Below are 21,780 nucleotides of genomic sequence, written 5' to 3'. Positions count from 1 at the left end.
GTTTCATTACCCCTACATAGATCTTTAAGGGCAACCAGTACCGTAGAACCTGTCCAATTCTAGCATTTTAGTTATTAGTATTATTTTTCTAAAATCTAAGTCTAGCGTTCAAATCCTCCTTAGTTTCGAGTCTAATCATTTTATCCAAGTGGTAATATTTTGATGGAGTTAAAACTGATTTTTTTTTCTCTTTTTTTTTTTTTTTTAAATATAAGGTGGTGACTCTAATAAAATAAATTGACTACTAATACCAAGACATGAGAGGGTAGATCATTTCCTTGATGAGGCCGCGACTAAAAATGAGTATTCTGGACTTGGTCTCTAGGCAATGCTCAAGTGGTGTCTCACAGTTTGCGACTCCGTTGAGGACAAATAAGTTTTCTTTTATAAAAAAATAAATAAAAGAGGAATATTAATAAGCAAAAATAATATTTCCAAAATTGTAATGTTTCATGTTGGCATGCATCATTTGCTAGTACATGTAATTGTTGTGTGATTTAAATTTCTATTTTTGCATGATTGTGTGAAGCCTAGTTTTCGAAAAAGAATGGGTTGTGATTCATGACATTGAGTGGGGACCTTCTTAAGGTACTCCTACCAACTGTGAAAGCACCTAGCTCGTAATAAATCCTCGATTCTCTCAATGTGTAACAGGCTATCAAATCCAGAGTGTTCCTTCTCCATGTAATCAGTAGGAGAAACTGGAAAGCAGCAATGTTAATGACCACACACAGGAATATCCAGGCGCCCAACAGGAACCCAAATTTAACAGAGTTCATATGTTAAGACCATATGGGCAAAATAATGCTTCTCTTTTCCACACCAATACAGTTAATATACGAGGACAAGGACAAGGAGAACCACTGAATTTTCTCTCTTTTAAGTTATGGATTAACATATATAATACTGATACCATAAAGATCTATCTGCTGAGTTTCACAAATAAATAGTCAAGGCACACTTTTAGATACAAATGCATTAAACCTTAATGGAAATAAAATTGTAATGAATCTGCTGTTTCATTTTTCAGAGCACTCCCAATAAGTAACACAACTAAGAATCAATTCACATGATTGCATACCCCAGTTCTCAGTCTTCCATTATGCAGATAAGGTCTCAGCAACTGAAGCAAATATGGACATTAATTCTGCAAACTATACAGGTCCTGGCCAAAAAGACTACCAATCATCAGCTCCCTTTGTTGCACCAAGAACAATTGCAATAGTAGCAAGAACAGCCTGCAGAAGAGCAGAGTCCAACAAATTTAGGTCGGCACAGCAAAATAAAAAAATTCCCACTAACAGTCCTACTTTCTGGCATCACAGTGAACAACAAATTCACACCAACAATTGATTAAACAAGATAATACAGCTTAAATTTGCATCGTGATCCTTCTATGAAGGTGGGAACGTGACTGGAAATGATTACTAAAGTAATTTCCATAAATGAATAGCATAGGCACGAGGTATCGGCAACACGCTCTCTTGTAACTGATGCACAGCCCAAGTCATTCACGCAAATGCCTTCATGCTTGATCATTCACACATAAGGCGATAATGATGCTAAACTTTTAAAAAGAAGACATAAGATTATCACACAAGCAGAGAAGTGATGAATCACACCAAGAGAGATTCTTTATAGACGGTTATCCAAGTACTTGCCAATTGGCATTCCCTGGTCTCTGGTTAACGCACATGCACTGAATTCTGAGAATATTTACATCCTTTGATAATATGACATACAATGTGCTTTTAGGGAAAAGAATGTTGTGCACAGATATGTGAATTCAGAATAAGCAGTAGGGTCCCAATGAAGCAAACCCTTGTTGCGAGGTGACATGGGGGATCCAGCCACCTCCAACATTGTAGGGAAATAGAATGCTTAAACAGAATACAATTATCACGATCAGATAACAAGTGGCTTGTTTTTTTCCAAAAAACATTAGTGAATGCCCTTCAACAATGTAATTAAAGCAAAATTATCTCTCTAACACCAACATGAAACACCTGCACAAGATATACTAAGAGTCAATAGTGCCAAAATCTTGAAGATTTTATATAATTACTTCATTTTCAACACCATATTATTAGCGTAGATCTACTTGTTGTTAATAGATCAATAAGAGTATTGTTCCGATAGATAACTCTTCTATAGAGTTCATTAATATCTGAACTCATTAGTTTACCCCCATCTATCTGAATGATCGAAAGAATCCTTTTGGTCTTCCAATATCAATAGGTTATCCAATAATCTAAAATATTTCGCGGGCGAATATTTACTCTTTCAATATTTATTTTATTTGTTCAATAATAGCGAAGATGATGATTAGGTTAATACTGACTTATTAGCATAAATCGTAAATTTGATGATGATGATTAGGGTAATTCTTTCTTAAACCTCTTTTAAATAGTTCATAAAAACGGCTTAAACAAATATTGGAAAATGAAGGCAGTTGAATCATTCACAACAAACATATTGGTGTCACGAATGTGACATAAGCCTCCACTTCAATAATGTCCATCCACCACAAAAAGATAATACTTAGCAGCTTCACATTTGTGAATATTAATTTGATTGTTTTGTGAATGTATAACATAATTAGCAGTCAATTTGCCTTTTTACTTCTTTTCTTGTTTCAATAACAAAAACAATTATATTTAAATAGAGATAAATGAACATACAACATGAAGGACAAGGCATCATATTAGCCTAGTCAATACACATATAAAACCAGCAAATAGCATATAATAAAAAGGTTACTCCCTTCAATCATATAAAAATAACATTCGAGCGTACTCCCTTCAAAGCCCTCGAAGCAAAAGCCAAAGAACCACCTAGTCCTACAGAAAACTTTTCTAAAAGGAAACTGATTTTTTTAAATCAAGGAACTCATTTTCACAGAATACTCTACAACATTATAAAAGCAGCATCAATTTACCTTGAGAGGCACATTGCCTGTCCAAATTTCTTTAGTTGAAAATAGAGAATGCCAAGCAAGGGATGAACAAAGCGGAGAGGATGGATTACACATATACTTTCACATGCTTTGTTCTTTCTGAAATCTGTTATGTTTACTTAGTTTAATCAACTTTCAATGTAATGTAATGAGTAAACTGCCAACTAATCTAATGTCAGAAAACATGTCCTTTCACCTTTCCAACCAGTGTTAATAACTACTACGTATAAGGAATACAGCAGCATTTCTATCACTGTAATTCCTCCTCCATGCCAGGAGTTCACTACTGACATGGGACTTTGAAACCCTTTTATAATGTATTAGATTAATTCAAGACTTCAAAACATTTGCTCATCCACATAACACATTAACAATTGGCGCAAATAGGGTATCAATACTTGTTCTACGCTCTGCAATTACAGCTTTCTCTAAAGTGGCACTCATGCACATCAAGATATTTCCTCCATGATTCAATTGGTCAGCATGACATTTCAGGATTTAAGAGAATAAAATAATTTTGCTGAACTAAAAAATATTTGATATAATACCACCAAAGAGCAAAAGCGTAAAGCATAGCATCTTGCAAAGTAAAGGGGATGAAAGGAAACTGTAACTCACAGCGATTGTGCAAGCGACGTATCCTGGTTTCTCTCGAGGATCTATCCTTGCACAAAGTAGAATAAAAAGCCCAACATACCATGGGATAGCACCAAGAAAGAAACCGATTATAAACCTTCAAAAAAGAAAGAATGAAACACCTTACAGTTAATAAATGAAGGAAAATACTTTCCAGTGCACCAGCTAATTTAAACAAGAAAGTCCAAAACGTAAACAAAAGGTCTACTTTTATTTTCTTAAAGAGAATGTTAATTACACATGAACATACCCTAAGACTGTTCCTTTGTACTAAAAGCATCTCATGAATGACGCTAAAAGCTTTAGTTAATAAAGTTTCTAATTAGTAAAGTACCAAAGAGTAAGCATAATCCAACAATATGGCCCATTATAAGATCCCATAGGCGTAAACCATATTCAAGTTTCAGCAAGGACTCAATCAACTCCAAAAATTTATTTTAAGAATGTTTATGACAAAGGAAAATTCAGTTTAGATATATGAGTTTAATAATTAAGTATTTCAAGATCTAAAGAATTAAACCTGAGACCAAAGAAAGAGAGAGGAATAGAAAGCAACAAAGAAAAGAAATATGAGAAAGCAAAAAAAAGCTAATAAAATTAATGTGTTTTATGTCAAACAAATAGGCTTCCACTACCCCAAACCTATGCTCAATTAAATTCACATGGACACACTCCAGACTCCCGAGAACTTTTTGAAGCATAAAAGCATCAATGAATTCGGTACAATTTCCTGCAGCAGTAAAGAATATAAGAGCCCAAATTATAAGAATCACTAAGATTGAAGTGCATCAAGCATTTTATTTTTAGGCAACTATTTGAAGCATTGCCCTCAGGGATTGAGTATTTGCTACTTGCGTATCTCAAAGGCTGAGGAATTGTGGTGGAGAAAAAAAAAACTGTATGGATTATTTAAAGCTCCAATTAAAGTTAAATGAATTAAAAAACATGATATTTCATATTGGCTACTTGTTTTAGTGAACCATAACTTACAAGAACCAGCCAACACCGATACCACAGCAAGGAAGGCGACGTTCTCTAACAGGTCTTCCTTCGGCAACAGCATAACCTTAAGCAATATGTAAAAACCAAAAGGTCAGCAAAGTTCAACACAAGAAAGGATAGTCTTTATTTGCTCAATGAAGGCTGGTTTATCGATGCAAGTCTTAATTGCTTCTGTTGGTTCATGCTTGATTAATGTTAAATTTCAGCTAATCAATTTTCTTTGAACTAATTACTTGGTTAAGTCAAAGGCAATGCTGTATACAGAAACAAAGGGAAAATATGAAAACTGCCCAGAAGTTAAAGCTTGGAGACAACAACAGTTTTCAGATTTGAATTAGTATAAGATTTAAGAAGCCTTGTTTTGGAATAAGTCATATTGTAACATCATGTCATTTCTGGCATGAGGAATTTTTTTTCAAATATCTAATATTTCTAAATTAAAAGAATTGAATTTTAGCAACTATGAAATTTCCAAATATGAGAATTAACTAAGGGCACGTTCGGTGCACCTGGGAAATGGATGCCCAAGTCCGAAGAATCCCCTTAAAAAAGAAAATTCTAAGATCATTGATATAATTGAAGTGGTGTCAATCACTCGCCCAAAAATGTAAAACACCCAGAATCGTTTCGGAAGACCCATAAGTAATTGCATGATATACAGAAGGAAAAGAGAAAAATAGTACCTGGGACGGTTTGATAGCCGTGAGGGTATGCAGGGGGCTCAGAGGCCCCAGGAGGAGGGACAGGTTGAGGGAATCCGATAACTGGGTGTTGTGGTGGATGAGGAGGAGGATAATTAGCTACGCCTTGAAAAGTACCATACTGCGGTGGTGGTGGCGGTGGTTGTGATTGTTGGGGATGTTGGTGATGGTACTGGTGATGCTGGTGATCAATGATCACTGCTCGGCTGTGTCCTTTCTCTTCATCACTCATTATTTCTTCTTGCTTGATCTGTCGCTGGTTTGAAAGTTAGAAGGAGAAGAAGAAGAAGCAGCAAGATTTGTTTTGTTCTATATAATTTTGTGATTTATGATTGATCATCACATGTGGTTTGCCATTGACTCATTATTATTAAGATGGTGACTTTGTTCTTCAGGCAGGTTGCTCGGTGGTTGTCATTAATTTTGTTTTTATTTTATTTTATTTTATTTTTCTCTTTTCCTAGTTATCTATATTCCTAATATAAGAGAGTATAAATAGATTTACTAAAATAATTAGTTTTATTAATTAAATTATTTATTAAATAATCTTATTAATAATAAAAATACTAAAAATTTATTAAGCATAAACTTAATTCATTTAAAATTTTAACATCAATTATAAAATAAAAACTATTTATTAATTAATTTTATTATATACATTGATTGTAAATAGTATAAAATAAATATAAATCTAATTTTAATAGTATTTTTAATATTGTAATAAAATAATATTTTTAAATTAATAAAAATGTTAGAAAGTATATAATTTCTAAAAGATAAATATCTCTAAGAATTTATATTGATTGAAATATAATGGTTCATTATTAGTGATAAAATGTCTCTGGCCAGCGAAAGTCTGCACAAGATGGATTGGTATTCTGTTTATTTCCTTTTTGGCAAAAAACCTTCACGTTGAAATCGCTAATGTTGTTAGATATAATACTAAATTTTAAAAAATAGAAAATATAAATTATGTTTATTTAAAAATATAAAAATAAATTAATATGAAATATATAAATATTTAATAAGGATTGGATTATAAGATAGCTGTTAGGGTTAGGGTAGAGAATCTAATATTAATTAATTATCAAATCAATTACTATTTTTAAATTAATTTTTTTATTATATAAATAATAACGAGCTAAATTATTATAATTTATGTGCAATGCATGTGAATAAAAAATTTTAATTATTACTAAATAGTTTTATTAAAGGCCTATTTGGTTTGGCCGACCAGTTGTGATCATTACAACTGGTGGCTGTGACTGATATCTAATAGCTGGTAGTTGATAAATTAAACTGTTTGGTAAAATTTTATTAGCGGTTGTTGTTAGTATATTAAATTATCATCAATAGTGTAATTTATCTTAACATATAATTTATTTTATAATACTATTTTTAATAATATAAATTAATAAAAATAGCTTATAATAATTAAATATATTACAATTAATTTTGTTTAATTTATTTTTATTTATTATTAGAAATATTTATAAAAGTTATTTTAAAGATAAAGACTAAAATTTAAATTTTGCTAGAACAATTCTGGTTTCAAATGCCATAATCATAAATATTATAATTATTTAAATATTAAATATTATTAAATAAAAATCATTTATTATGAATTAAAAAAATCAGTTACATGAATTTGTTAGCTCAAGTTATTTCATCAAATTAGAAATCTTTAATTTTGATCTTAACAATTAAATTAAGTAGTACTAATGTTGTTCTCTAAGTGATTTTATATACTTATCGTTTAAGACTGAGCCTTGAAATTTTTTGTTTATATGAAAATTACAACACAATTTTAAAAATATGACCACGAAAACAGCAATTTTAGCATACAAAATGTTGGTTTAATTTTATGACTGCAAAATAAAAGGTGCGACCGTTAAAGTGATATAAAATTATATCATTAGAGACTGTTAATGTGTCTTTTTTAGTACTCGCAAGTACACGAACCGTTCCTATAGTAAGGATAAGTTTACAATGAGGTCGATCTCTCAATGAACTATGATGTCATTTATTATAAAGATTAATTATCAACACAAAATAATAAAAGTAAATCTAAATACTCTAAATCAGTACGTTGAGAGGATAATATTCATAAAGTAAAGTAACTAAACAATAAATAAATATGCAATGTAAATACAAATATTTATGATCTAAAATTATATGCTAAAACTAGTATTTAGTCTAGCCATTTACTTAGTAATCTCCTTATTTTACTTTAAACCTAGATCCAGTGAATGAGATAATGATGTGCCTTTTTCCCTAAATCACTCAAGCTAATGATGCAACCTAAGTTTCTTATACTAACATAGATTAAAGTAAAGATGACGTTTTTAATATTTTTAACCTAAAGATTTTCATAACAATTACTATTGCTAAATTAATATGATGGTTAACTAACAATAATAACTGAAATTAATAAAGATATGAAGGTAAAGAAATCATTCATTAAATAAATAAATAACAAGGTTCATACAAAAGTAAAAAGACTAAACTAAACACTTATGACAACTAGCCTAACATATTTAACTCAATGATCATGGTATTAAATAGAAAGAGAAAAAATAATAAAGTAAAAACTCCCTCTAGATTAAGAATTTCTTTAAATAGGAAAAAGATTGGTTCTCGATCTCCACTTATTGAAAAGCTCCTTAGATCTTAAAAGAACAATGAAAACTAAAACTAAATGTTTATGGAAACTGTAGAGACTTATGGAGAAAATAATGGTGGCAGGTGTAGAAAGCAGGTAGAAGAAAACTCCCTTCTTTTCTTCTTTAAATTAGGTTTTGCAGAGATTTATATAGAGAAGAGTCCTCCTTTATATAAATCTCCATAGGGATAAGTATACTAATATAAATCTATTTAATAGATAAGACTTTAAGTATCTTAATTTCCACTAAATACTATCTCATAAATAACTCTTAATATAAATCCTAATAATTATACAAAATGACTAAAATGTTCTTTGGGCCTTGTAATTAGCAATCCATTTCGTCTTAATCTTGGGCCTTGACATGAACATGTCCCATTAAACTTCTTTTAGCTCCATATTTTTCTCTTTTTGCTAATATTCCTGAAAATAGACAATTAAGATTAAATGAAGTAAAAACACATATTTTTACTATTTTATATATAGAAATATATCATTAAAGCTCTAAAATACCCTTAAATATCTATACATAATTTGGACCGATCAACCGCCAACGATTATATTTGCCACGTGTATTAGCCGTTACAGAAATTTTAAAAATCGTGACCGTGAAATAAGGAGCCAGACTCTCGTGTCAAGTATATTGAATTGAACTGTGAACTGAAAATTATTGGTATATGATGTGTATTGTAATCCCGTTACAATATTGGAAGCAGACGGAGGGACAAAAGCGACAGAGTGTGGAGCAATTGTTGAATCAAAGAAGGTTTGTGGTTGCAAAAAAGAAAAATAAGGAAGACAACAAATATAGAAAAGTTCAAAAAAATTTATTTCCGAGTCTTTCATTTTAAAATAATATTAAAAATATATTCAATGACTAAGCTTAAATAATTACTTTTATATATAAAAATTTATGATTGTGCTTATTAATATTTACATTTTTTTCTTTTCAAATTTTTCTACATTATTATTTTTATTTCTGTCCAATATATGCTTCATTTAAAAAAAAAAGAGATTGAAACTCAAATAAAATATTATTACTGATAACATTTTTTTACTTATAAATATAGAAAAATCAATTAAAAAATTTTAATTTAATTTTAAGATAGGCCTTCATAAAAACATGAATTTCAATATATAGCAGTACCAAAAGGAGCAAAGTCCAACTCTATTAGAATTTCAATATTGGTTGTAAAATAGGACTTTTTCTTTAGTTAGGGTGTTTAGAAAAAAAAAAATTCAATTTAGGGTAAAAATGAGAGAAATCTTAATTTTAGGGTAGTTTGAGAAGTAATTCTCAATTTAATGGTAGATTTTGGGTAGGTTTTGCATACGTGGACATTGTCCTCCAGTTGGATTGATGGACTGAGCTTATAATTTAAATAAAAAAAATATGTCCTCCAATTCAATTAACGGACAAGTTTCAAATTATAAAAATAAATTATGTCCAGCAATTGAATTGGTGGACAGTTTTGAAATGTCGACGAAACTTGCCGAGAAAATATCTATCAATTTTATTGGAAAACACATAATAATAATAATTCTAATATTAATTAAATTTTAATAAATTTTTATATAAAAATATATTATAATACATGATTAAATTAAAATTATTGTATTTAAAGAAGTTATAGATTATTATAATAAATTTAGAATAAATGATTACACGACACGGTTGAATATTATGAAATAACTATTCAATTACAATTTATTGTTACATAAATAAAGATAACCATTTCATATTCTAGAAATTTTATACGATAATTTATGTGTTATGAAAATTATAAGAGAACTGATTAAATTAAATCTATTTATTACATAAAATGGTCAAGTACATATATAATAATAGTATATGTGTCGCAATCTCTTTTATAGACATTTGACTTTAGTCCCCTGGCTCTACCAGCATTCCTACATATAGTATCAATATTAATGAAAGAAGGATCACGCGATTGAATAGGTTGAAGACCATCATGAATAGCTTCAATATCATTGACATCGTTGCAACCATCTGCATCAGTATCTACATCTCCGACATCATTCAGATTTGTATATGTATCTTTTGGCATTGTATTTAATTGAGAAAAATTATAAAAAGCTGTCGAAAAGGAAGACTGAAATGGTGAATGAAAAATGATGGCAACATCATATATAATGGTGTCTGCGTCAGTTGCGAGTCAATATATTATGATTGTGCCGTCAAAAATATTGTAGGAGAAGACCGAAAAGGCGTGGATTCCTTTTCTAGAATATATTTACAGAAGTTCACATGACATTCATGCCTATATTATTGTCCTTACGGATTCCTTTTTTATAATAATTTAAATAAGTTCACATTACATTCATGACTGTATTATTATCCTTATGGATTTCTTTTTAGTAGTATAAAATCATATTACAACAAAATCCTAAATATCATATTAAATTTGAGTATGATTGGTGCTTCTAGTTATAGAAAAACCAAAGAGTTTGGGTTCTACCGCAATTTGATGATCAATATCCTTTTGAAAAATATATAGATCCGAAAGAGTATTATGCTAGTTTGCATCGTGAATAGAACTTTAGAGTCGATGAAGTAGAGAATTTGATTTCAGTTTTGCGTTCATTGGAAGTTCTAGTTGTAAAATGTTATTCATTAGCACTTCATCGAAGAAATATGGCAAATTATGAGACCGCAGTGAAACGGATCCGAGAAGAGAATAATCGAATGTTCCTTCAACGATCAAGATGATGAACATTTGATATTAATCGCTACCAGAGAAATCAATGTCAGAAAGATAATCATGTGAATTTGTAAAACTCTAAATATTCTAGCTTGCTGGTGATCCCCGTCTTCAATGGCCTCAATTACTCGCTGATGGAAATATTCTCTATTAAGACGAATTTTGATTCGATTATTCTCTTCCCTAATGCAATATAAAGCAGTGTGGAGTTTAAAGATAGTAGATTAACTCATATTAATAGCAATCGCACTCGGTACTCTTATTTAAAATTCTAATACTTTTTCACGTAGAATTTGCAATTGACCTAATTTAAATTTCTACTCGTTCATTAGTTGAATGTGTCCCTCCTCACTATTATGCTTTTTCGGATCTATTGGATATAAAAAAATCATCATCTAGTGCCTAATGACATCCAATTGCTCTGAATATGTCACCAAGAATGTGCATATTGATTATGGTACCAACTAATAAAATCATTAACAAGTTAGAATATTAAATAAAATATCCTTTAACAACATTTGAGTAAACATGAAGGAAGATATTTGACAAAGTTATTGTCATCACTATCACTATAATTTACCATCTTATCTAAAGGTATTAGAATAATATTTGGAAGTTATCCTGAATGGATCATGCTTCTTGTGGTATTATTCTAATCGATGATTCATTACGTTAATCTCCTTCCTTAATTGTTCCATCATAACTCCAACTTCTTCTAAAGTATGTCTAGGTAACGTTGCTGAAATAGCTCATGATATTGATAGATCATGATATCTGCAATATGTCTCTAGCTCACACCTTATTTTCCAAAGTCTGTTCCATTTTAATTCTTTACTAACAATCACATTTCTAAACTCTTTCAAGTTAGTTGTGTGACGATCCAAAAAAAATGTGATTTGCATAACTCTGATTTAATGTTGCATGAGTTGATTGATTTACAAATGATCTCTTCTTTTCATACCAAATATTGCCATTGGGATCTGTATATTTATCAAGCACAACCACGGTATGAAACTCTTATTTATTGGTGCTACTTCCTTCGCCCTTTTTTCACATTATAGAAATATAACCTGGTAATTGATTGCGACAATAATGTGGCTTAAATATTCAATGATACAAATAAATTAAGATGTACGACATGTCCGAGCATTATGCCCAATTTGACCATATTTGCTATAAAAATTGGTTCTTGCATCTTTTGCATTTTTCAACCTATTTCATTATGAATCCTTTTTATTTTTTATCTCCCTTTCTTTTGCTTCCATTAAAGGTTAGGCACTAAAGGAAATTCAGTAGATTTTTTCCAATAATCTTGATGTCCAAGGGGTACCAACATTGGAGCGCCTCTTGTAGATTGTACTATTTTCCAATGAATATCCTATAATCAATTCTAAGTTTCATGCATGCGGTAATTGCATGTGAGCATGGTATTCAACTTTTTAAAATTTTCTGCATGTACAGGTTTGTTATGCTAAGTTAACTGTTTGATTATGCTCGCCTTTCCTTTGAGCAATGTTATAAGCAATAGTAGTCGAGCACACACCAGTCTCCCTATTAAATATTCTAATATAATGAAAGTTGCCTTCTGCACACGATGCTCCAATACCTTGATGCAATAATTAGTATATATATACAACCTTTAGCAATGCATTAGTATACTTCATTCGGTGCTTATTAAACATGTCGACTAACTTTAAAAACAGCTCATGCATCATAATTGTTATAGACATCCTCCTTATAGGTTTTAAAGCAAAAGTTAAAGACTCAGCATAATTAGTTGTCATAATATCGGCATCCATTTTTTTCTTTAGTATACTATCAAGCTATATAGTTGTTCTTGGATGCCTAACTTTGATTTTCTTCATCCACATATTAAACTTTTCCTTTTGATGTTCGCGACCTATTTCAGAGGTCAAAGTATGATTACAGAAATACTATTATGATAAAAAAGATAGAACATATTAATCCAATTACAGACAATTACAAAACTAAAATTTGCACCTGCTTTCTCAACATTTTTTTTATTCCCAGACTCTTGAATTTTGTGTTGTAGTTGCTAGCAATGTGACTTATGCAATATCGATATCGATTTTCACGCCACAACTAATGTGACATTTCATGTTTTATACCAATATGGCGATCTAAAATGACACAAATATCATCTCGATCATCACATGCATGATATCGAACTATCTTCATAAAATACTCCCAGTTATCCTTAATTTTCTTTTCAACAATAGCAAAGGCAACTAGTAATATTTATTACCATCTATTACTCCGGCAGTAAGTAATACACTTTTGTATTTTTCAAACAAGAACGTACCGTCAATATACAACACAGGCTTACAGTGCTTGAATCCTTCAATGCTTGTATGACCAAAAGATCCTTTTAAACTGTCTGACGCCACGAATCAGTCGATTATTCATACAATACTCTTTACTTTCAATGTCTCATGCAGATCCCCTATTCAAGGTCACTACAGCGTGCATAAAGTCACAGAGTTTCTTGTATGACTCATCCTAGTCTCTGAAAGCATTAACAACAACCTTTTGCTTTACTTTCCACACCTTCTTATATGTTGTTGTTATCCTAAATCTTTCTGCTAAACGTGCTAGTATAGCTTTCACCTTAATATATGGTTGTTCGATTAGCATATTTTGAATATACCATGATATCAAATATGACTCAAGATTTCTATGATCTTGTGATTCAGCAGGGCATTACATGTGTATAGGCCATTATATCTAGTAATCTCCCAAAATTCACTTGATTTCTTTGCTTGTTGCACGTAATCTCCATGAGCAGCTTTTCGGACGATTACAAATTATTGTAATGGTGTTGTTCTTCATTTCTAGACTTCAAAATTGTCAGCGTACTCTCATTGAATATATTTTTGCAGTTGCTTTAATCGCATCTCTTGATTCAAAGAACATGCCAGTATGAAATTCATATGATGGATCCCACAGCACACCATCTACATCTGACCCATCGCAATGGAGAGTCGTCTCTTCTATATTGACGCTTTTAAACCAATTTAGATACATTTGTTCACTCATACTTTCTATCATCATCCTCATCTTCCTCATTATTCACGTTACATTCAGTCTCAGAAATTTGATCATCATCTGAATTATCATCTACGTCCTCATCCTCGTTATCATTCCCATCGTTAATTACGCTATGACTACAACCATCCATTTCACTTAAAAATTACAGCATGGAGGTTCAGCTGGTTGCACTACTTATTCTATAGATCTACCATTATTATATTCGATAAATAACTCCACAAATTGCAATCCTGGAAATTGATTAGCAGTGTGATTCGCAATGTCATCTTTTTCCCAAATTTGACATGTTATAAATATCAAATTCCTACTATAGTTAAAAGATGGTGCTCTAAATAAGATTTTAGTAATTTTCGCATTGCCAGTGAGTTGCAAAGTATTTTTTTATGTTGTATAGCAATACAACAAAATTTAGCTCTTCATTAAGCATCATCATTGGAGTATAAATGATATCACCACCCTAATAAATAAGCAACGATGATATAGTAGGCATCGTTTCTGTTATGTAAGTTTTTATGAATATAACTATATTTTCAAATATGCTTCAAATATAAATTATTTCAAACATAACAAACTTTATTAATATAAATATAATAATAATTACAAATCCATTCTATGGACAGGAATTGATTTTTCTAATCTATCATTATCTTTCTCGGGTAACTCATAATTTACCTTTGGCTATAGGGTATCGTGATATATTTTGCTTGCCAATAGAATAACTAGATGTCTTCCTTGCTACTCAATTCATATACTTTTTAATAAATTCTTTAACAAGTCTTCTATAAGTTCCTCTACCTTCATAGCTATTCCATAGACAATCAATGATACCTTATTCATTTGGATAACATAAACATGTTTTAAGAGCTTTATATTTTTCACCATCTATCCTTAAACCCCTTTTCCAAACAATCTCTTCTATGCAATTATTAATTTTTATAATATAATTTACCAAGCAAGTCAAGTCATCATTATTTTCCTCAATATTCATTTTAATATTTTCTAACATGCTTAATAATTCTCGCACTTTTCTTCATTATTCATTAGTATGTATAATCACAGAAACTCGGGTAAGTCCTATCATAATTTTCTATATCAATACTATAAATATAATTAGTAACATAAAATATAATTAAGTAAATAAATAAATAAATTATTAAATAAAATCTAAACTAATTATTAATTAATTGCAACAAATAAATATTAATTTTGTAACACAAATTAAACTACTCATCCAATACCAACACTAATATATCAAATATACAATCATTATTTTTTTCTAATTACAGAAACTTAGTTATTTATTTTTTATCCTTTCTTTACTCTATATAAACTGCATATTATAATCAAAGATCATTGTAGCCAATCCTAAAGGGAGATATATTTTGCTAATTTCAATTTGCATAACTTATCATAAAACTACTTTAAAATAGTTAATGATATATTTTCTAACAAAAAAATAAACATAATAACAACCACAAATTTAATCTAAGAAATTACAAAATACAACTTCTTACCTTGTATGATAATTTCTTGTATTACTCCAATATTCCCTACAAAATTAAAAAATATTATGTGTATATTAATATACTAAAAAGTCAAAGAAAATATAAACAGTTATAAAAATCGTCATATAAGATAAAAAAAAAATACAAACAATTATTATCTTTTTAAAGTAAAAAATAAAAAGTTCTTCATTTCCAACATAAAAAGATGTAAAAAAAATTCTACAACAATTAAAAAATAAAAACACAAAAAAATACTTACGAGTTACTGTAAAAGTAAGAAAGCAACAAAGAAATGAAAGAAGTAAAGAAAGAAATAAAGAAATGAAAGAACAATAACTGAGAGAAATAGAGAAATATAGAAATGGAAGAAAACAAAATGAAGAAGAAGAAGAAAGTGAAAGAAAGAAAGAAAGTGAGACAGAAATTTGAGAGAAATAGTGAGTGATATGTATTTGCTTGTGAAATATTAAGGTAGGAAATGATCATATTTTGTTTTCAAGTTCTATTTTTAATTCCTTTTTTTATACAGAGTAGCTGAATCAATGAACTGAAAAGCAAATATAAAAGATTCTTGGTATTGTTCGCGGTCCAACAATTGGGCATGACCAAATTTTTTTTTGACTTTTAAAAGTACCATAAAATTGAATTTATTTATAAAAACAACCCTATATTTAGAATTTTATTTATTTCTACCCTAAAATGATAAATTTTTGTTCAAATGCATTAAATCAAGAAAAAGCCCTATAAAATAGCAGTAGGAGCAGCAATAGCAGTATGAGTAGTATTAGTATTAAAATTTCACTTTTTAATATTAAAATTATTTATGATTCTGAATTTGATAAGTTTTTATCTTAATCAAAATTTAACAATTTATAAATATAATATATGGGCCAATCTATTTAAAAAGAACTATGCTAAACTATTTATAATCTTAAATTTTAACAATAATTATATTTCATTATCAGCAATAATAAATAACAAATTTTAGTTACTAATTATTATTATTATATTTATATAATTAGTAGTCTCTTAGTAAATCTTATATAAATTTATTAAATTTATTGACTATTTACTTAAAGAATGAGAATATAGGTTCTTTAAAGTAGAATTCAGTAATATTGAAAAATTATGAATTATATTATTTTCAGTTGGACTTTAAATCAAAAATAAAAATATAACACCTATATTAGGATTAGGCTAATAAAAAAATGTATTAATAAGTTCAATTGCTAATATTCACATGCATCACACATGAGTATAAAAATATTTATTTATTTATTTAATTTCATAATAATCAATACTAAAATAAAATATTTGAAGAACAAAAAAGTACAATTAAGATTTATTTATTCAATGGTGCCATGAGCGATACATATTATTTAAAATAATGACTTATTAACTTATCATTAAGCTTTAACAATAATTTCAAAGTAATTAACATGATTTAAACGTAAAAACTTTATAAAATTTTTATAATCATTTAGATAATTTTTTTTACATTTTAAAAGTTCTTAAAAAGTAAATTATTAAGTTTTCATTTAATTATATTTATCCTAAGTAATATTAATGATAATGACATTAAACTTAAGAAATTATTGTTATAATTATTTAAAGTAAGAAAAGAAAAGAATAGTTCATATTAGAAAGTGCGTGTTAAATATAATTACTGTATATTGTGTAATTATTTAATTATATTAATATAATTTCATAATATGTGTGAGTTTTTATTTTTCTTTACAATATATATTAAATTTATTAATTGATAGTTGCACAAATAATCGATATAAATTTCATAAATTATAGAAAAATACATTTAAAGATGAATTTACTTTATAAAAAAATGATTTTATCATTACCTTAACGCTAAAACTATTTATGATGATAAATTTTAGAAGATATATATAATTTTCTTTTTTTAAGTTATAACGAGTCAAATAATTAATACTTACGTGCAGCACACGTGAAAATATATATATAAAAGCACAACCACAATACAATGTGATTCGAAACGAGGATATAAGACTCCAAAGTTGGATTTCAACCAACCAAACATAACTGAAGATAAATTTTCACCCTGTTGGAAACTTCTTGTTGGTATTGACTTTATTTAAGGAAGAAAAATAAAAGAATCCTGTAAGTTGTGAATTTCGTTCATAGTTTTCTTGCAGTAGGAAATGTGCTTGTATAGTACTCTTTAATTGTATCAGAAACAGACATTTTATGGCAAAATTTTTGTGGAAAAAAGAATTCTACCAATAAAATTAAGCTAAAAAAAGAGGCAATAAGAAATTGAATTATATTTTTACGTTTTATTTATACATAATTTTGGTTAAGAATTTTTAATTGAATAAGTAAATAATATTAGTTAAGTAGAACATTAGTTTAATTAGAAATATTTGGTTAGAATTTTGTTGTTTCTAATAATTAGGAGTTTTGTTTAAGTGCTAATTAATCCTTTTTTTTTTCTTTTAGAGGAAAGTTTATTTTAAGAGTTCTAAAATATCAAGAATTATAGCATTATGACATGGGTGTGCTTGTGCCCGTGCCATCCATTGAAAGAGGAGATTCTGGCAATATGGTTGTATGGCCATGCCTGAAAGAGGCTACGCAATACGGGCTTGACATGGCTCTATGAAGCAACAGAAATTTTTCTATTGAAGATGGACTTTGAAATTCAAGAGCAAATAGATTTTATCCAAGCTTTTTCTATATAAAAAGACATAAAAAATGATCCGAGAAATTCTTGTTGGATGAGAAGTTAATTTCTTAATAGAGATTGAAGGAGATCGTGTAGGATTCAAGAGCTTCATCCATTATTTCTTCATCTTTAATTCTTTAATTATATTTGTGATTATTGCCATAATTATGTGCGGCTAAATTTTTTTTTTTTTTTAGGAGAGGGGGGTGGGGGGAGGGTTTCTTTGATTTTTTTTTTTTATAATAAAAAAAGAATCAATTTGAATTATAGAGTTTTGGTTACGAGTAGCTATTCCACAATTTAATTGAACATGTTTTTCTTTTATTAATTTAATTTTTAATTAATTTTATGAGTTGTGCTTAATTTATGCTTTTATTCTTAGCTAGCTTGATTGCATATTTATAGGTAGATTAGAATTAGAAAAATTTACTAGTTTAAGACTCATAGGACATAAATCACTCCACCTTAGGCAAGCTCTTCAGGGGTAAAATAATTATAAAGAGTTGAATGAGTTTTGATTAACTTTTTAATAAGAAGAGTGGGTTAAAATTTAAGCTTAACATGCTTAATTGAGCTTAAGAGAGTCTTTAGAAATTTTATAATAATTACCTTTAATTAAAATCATGACATTTTATAATTAAAGTGTTCATGATTAGATTGGGATAGTGAAATTAAGCATAAACTCTAAGTCTTAATTATTTGATTATCTTTTAGTTTAAATTATTTAGATTTATATTTTATTTGCTTAATCACCTCTATTTGATTTACTAGCTAAAACTATAAGTAAGAATATTAGTACTCAATATATGATTCTTGAGGAAATGATAACTCATTATTCTACACTTCACAATTATGCGTTTACGGGTTTTGAAAGCAATGAAAATTACGTATATAAAAAAAAAACATATATTTTTATAGATAACATAAATTATAAAAATGAGCCATGCAAGGTCACATGTATAATGGTGACCAATAAATTTTTATTGAAGGGTTAGAATAACCTATGCTTACACTTAAATATATCACCAACTTTAATAAATTTAGCCAAGTCGATAGAAAAAAGTCATTTAATTTTTAAATCTTGAAGCCTATAGATCTTTTACTAGTATTTAGATTCCTAATTCATTAATATATTCTTAGTCCACTAGCCAAAAATTAGTTTAATAATTTTTAAGGATTATTGACATGTGATAAATAATGAGGCAAAAAGGTAGAAAGACTGGTATAAGACAAGGAGGAATAGTGTGGAAGTTAAACATATCCAGAAAAGAAAAAAGAAACATATTTATGTGATATGAGAAAGCAGTTGAGCAAAAGAAAGAAGTAGAAAGTAATAGTACATACTCTCCACGTGTGGAGTTAATTAAAGACCAGATCAATGATAAAGAATATGCCAAAATCATCTTTCAAGCCATGAATTTTTATAAATAGACAATGATACCCAAATGAGTAAACTCCAACCAACAAAACAAACCTAAAGTATGTGAACTTTATCTTTATCCTTAGATTATCAATCGTTATATTAGAACAACAATTCTTAGTCAAGCAATCTTTAGCTATTAATTTCCAATACGTTTAAGTTTTTAAGTGTTCCCCAACGATTAATTATACTCCTATAAATAATTTAGCTTATGCAATCAATTTCTCAAGTTTTTAGATACTGTTTCATTATTATTTTTATTTTATATTAATCTTTTAGCTCATATTTTACATAGATAACTCTTAGCTTATAATAATTTAGCTCTTAATTTTATTTCTTAAACTCATTTTTATATTCTTAGCTCATTAATTATATGTTCACAACTCATTTTCACATTATTAGTTCATAATTGTATGTTCAGAATCCTTAGCTCATCAAACTCTGCGTAGAGATTTAGTAAAACTGCATCAATTTAACTAAAAACTCAAGGTAATTTAGATGCTTTTATTATCTGCATAATCATATAGATTAAAAGTTAAATGGTCGTATATTTTATATTTACTGCATCAACTCTATTTATTTGAGGTAATTAAAATTTGATAATTTCAATATATAATCACACGTGAAAAGACTAAAATATTAATCATTAACTAGCAATTTTAGAGATTTATTTATAAAAAATTATATTTAGATAAGATTGATAGTTTTATTATTGATTTTTTGTCATTAATTTTTTAATAGATTAAATATATCTGATATAAGAGATATTAAAAATATTTTTATTTCTTAATGCATTTATGTATAAAGCCTTTTATTGTGGTGGTTGGAGAGTTGTTGTTTTGTAATTTGGGTAAAACTAAAAAAAATCATTATGTGATTTGACTTTTTCATATTTGAGGGGTAAAAATATTTTTAGTATTAAAGAAATAATATGTGTTTTTATTTTTTTTAATATTTTTAAATACATTTAATATTTTTTTCATATTTTAGATTGTAAATATTAATAAAAATAGAAATATTTGGTAAAATAATTTTTAAATTTTAGAAATAATTTTCTAAATAAAATCTTAATATATTTATAAATTCTTTAATATATTATTAAATGCCACATTATTTATAAAATTATAATTTAGTAATAATACATTAAATATATAAATAATTATATAAAAAATAATTAAAATATAGATATATATCTAAAAATGCTAAAAAAGATACCCGGCACTCTTTTAATATAAAAGATTATCTCTAATCCTCAAAAAGCGTTGAATTAGATTATAATTTTTAAATTTTATCCTTGAAATTTTAGTTTTGATTCACTGTGATTGCCACTATGTTTCTTCTATAAATAAAATCTATACTGTCATCCCACGTATAGCCACTTATTGTTTGTGCAATAATGATTGGAAGATGAGCATGAGGGTTACCACATGAGATCCCATCTTCACATGCCGACGCTCAAAATTCAAGGTTGGTAATGGATAATGTTGCTTTTTATCCGCATAAGATTTTTAAATGCAATTTATGTATATTAACTCTTGAAACATAAATTCTTTTGATGTATGTATAATAATTATACCACACAATTTCTATTTAAAATTTTAAAATATCAATCTTTTTAAAAGAATATCTAACAATATTTAATCTATTATTAATATTTTAAAATATTATAATAATTATAAAATATCAAAAAGTTTATTAAATATAATTTATAAATCAATCTATATTATTATCTAATTACAAAATTGATTAATTTTATTTTTGTTTTAGATACATTATTCTTTTATCAAAATATTTTTTATATTTATATTAATAAAATATTACTTTTATCTTTAAATTCAACTAAAAATTTAAAATATAAACTTAGATTATATATATATTTTATATAATGAATATAGTTACTTATTAAATAATAAAATCTTAATCTATTGAATTAGAATTTCTTTACCTATCATATTATAATATAAGAAAATTTATATTTTATATTTTTATTATTACTTAGCTCTCTAAGTATATAAATTAAAAAAACTAAAATATAATAGTTTAAAATACAATAAATTTTTTAAAATTAAATTATTAAAAGAATCTCACACTAGATATTTGTTATCAAATTTAATATAAAAATTTTTAAAATTTTAATTTCAGCATCATGTTTTATTTTAATTTCAATTCTAACTTATTATAAAATTATTAATTAAATTTATTTAACATGACATGAGTTAGGTGACACAAAAACACATTTCTAATCTTATTATTAAAATATTTAAATATATATAATTAATAAAAGATAAAATAATATAAATTTTATTAATATACATAAATTCTTTACATATATAACATTTTCAATTATATCTTTATCCTTATTAATGTATATAATTTAATATTAAAATTATATTTCTATATATACATAA

At 27.5% G+C, this 21,780-nt stretch overlaps 1 protein-coding gene across 1 annotated transcript; it reads right to left on the bottom strand.

Annotated features, from left to right (window-relative positions):
- Window positions 1-857: 857 nt before the first annotated feature.
- Window positions 858-5,705, bottom strand: LOC8271088 (60S ribosomal protein L18a-like protein). The gene is made up of 4 exons (XM_002530090.4): window positions 5,278-5,705; window positions 4,583-4,658; window positions 3,575-3,689; window positions 858-1,238 (listed from the first exon to the last, which is right to left on the bottom strand). Exons 1-4 carry the CDS (start codon window positions 5,525-5,527, stop codon window positions 1,179-1,181), a joined length of 501 nt encoding a protein of 166 aa, XP_002530136.1. The 5' UTR covers window positions 5,528-5,705; the 3' UTR covers window positions 858-1,178.
- Window positions 5,706-21,780: the final 16,075 nt, after the last annotated feature.

Source organism: Ricinus communis, chromosome 9, assembly GCF_019578655.1.
Source record: "Ricinus communis isolate WT05 ecotype wild-type chromosome 9, ASM1957865v1, whole genome shotgun sequence".
NCBI classification, from domain to species: Eukaryota; Viridiplantae; Streptophyta; class Magnoliopsida; order Malpighiales; family Euphorbiaceae; genus Ricinus; species Ricinus communis.
Note: the sequence above shows the minus strand (reverse complement) of the source record. Positions and strands in the feature narration are given on the sequence as shown.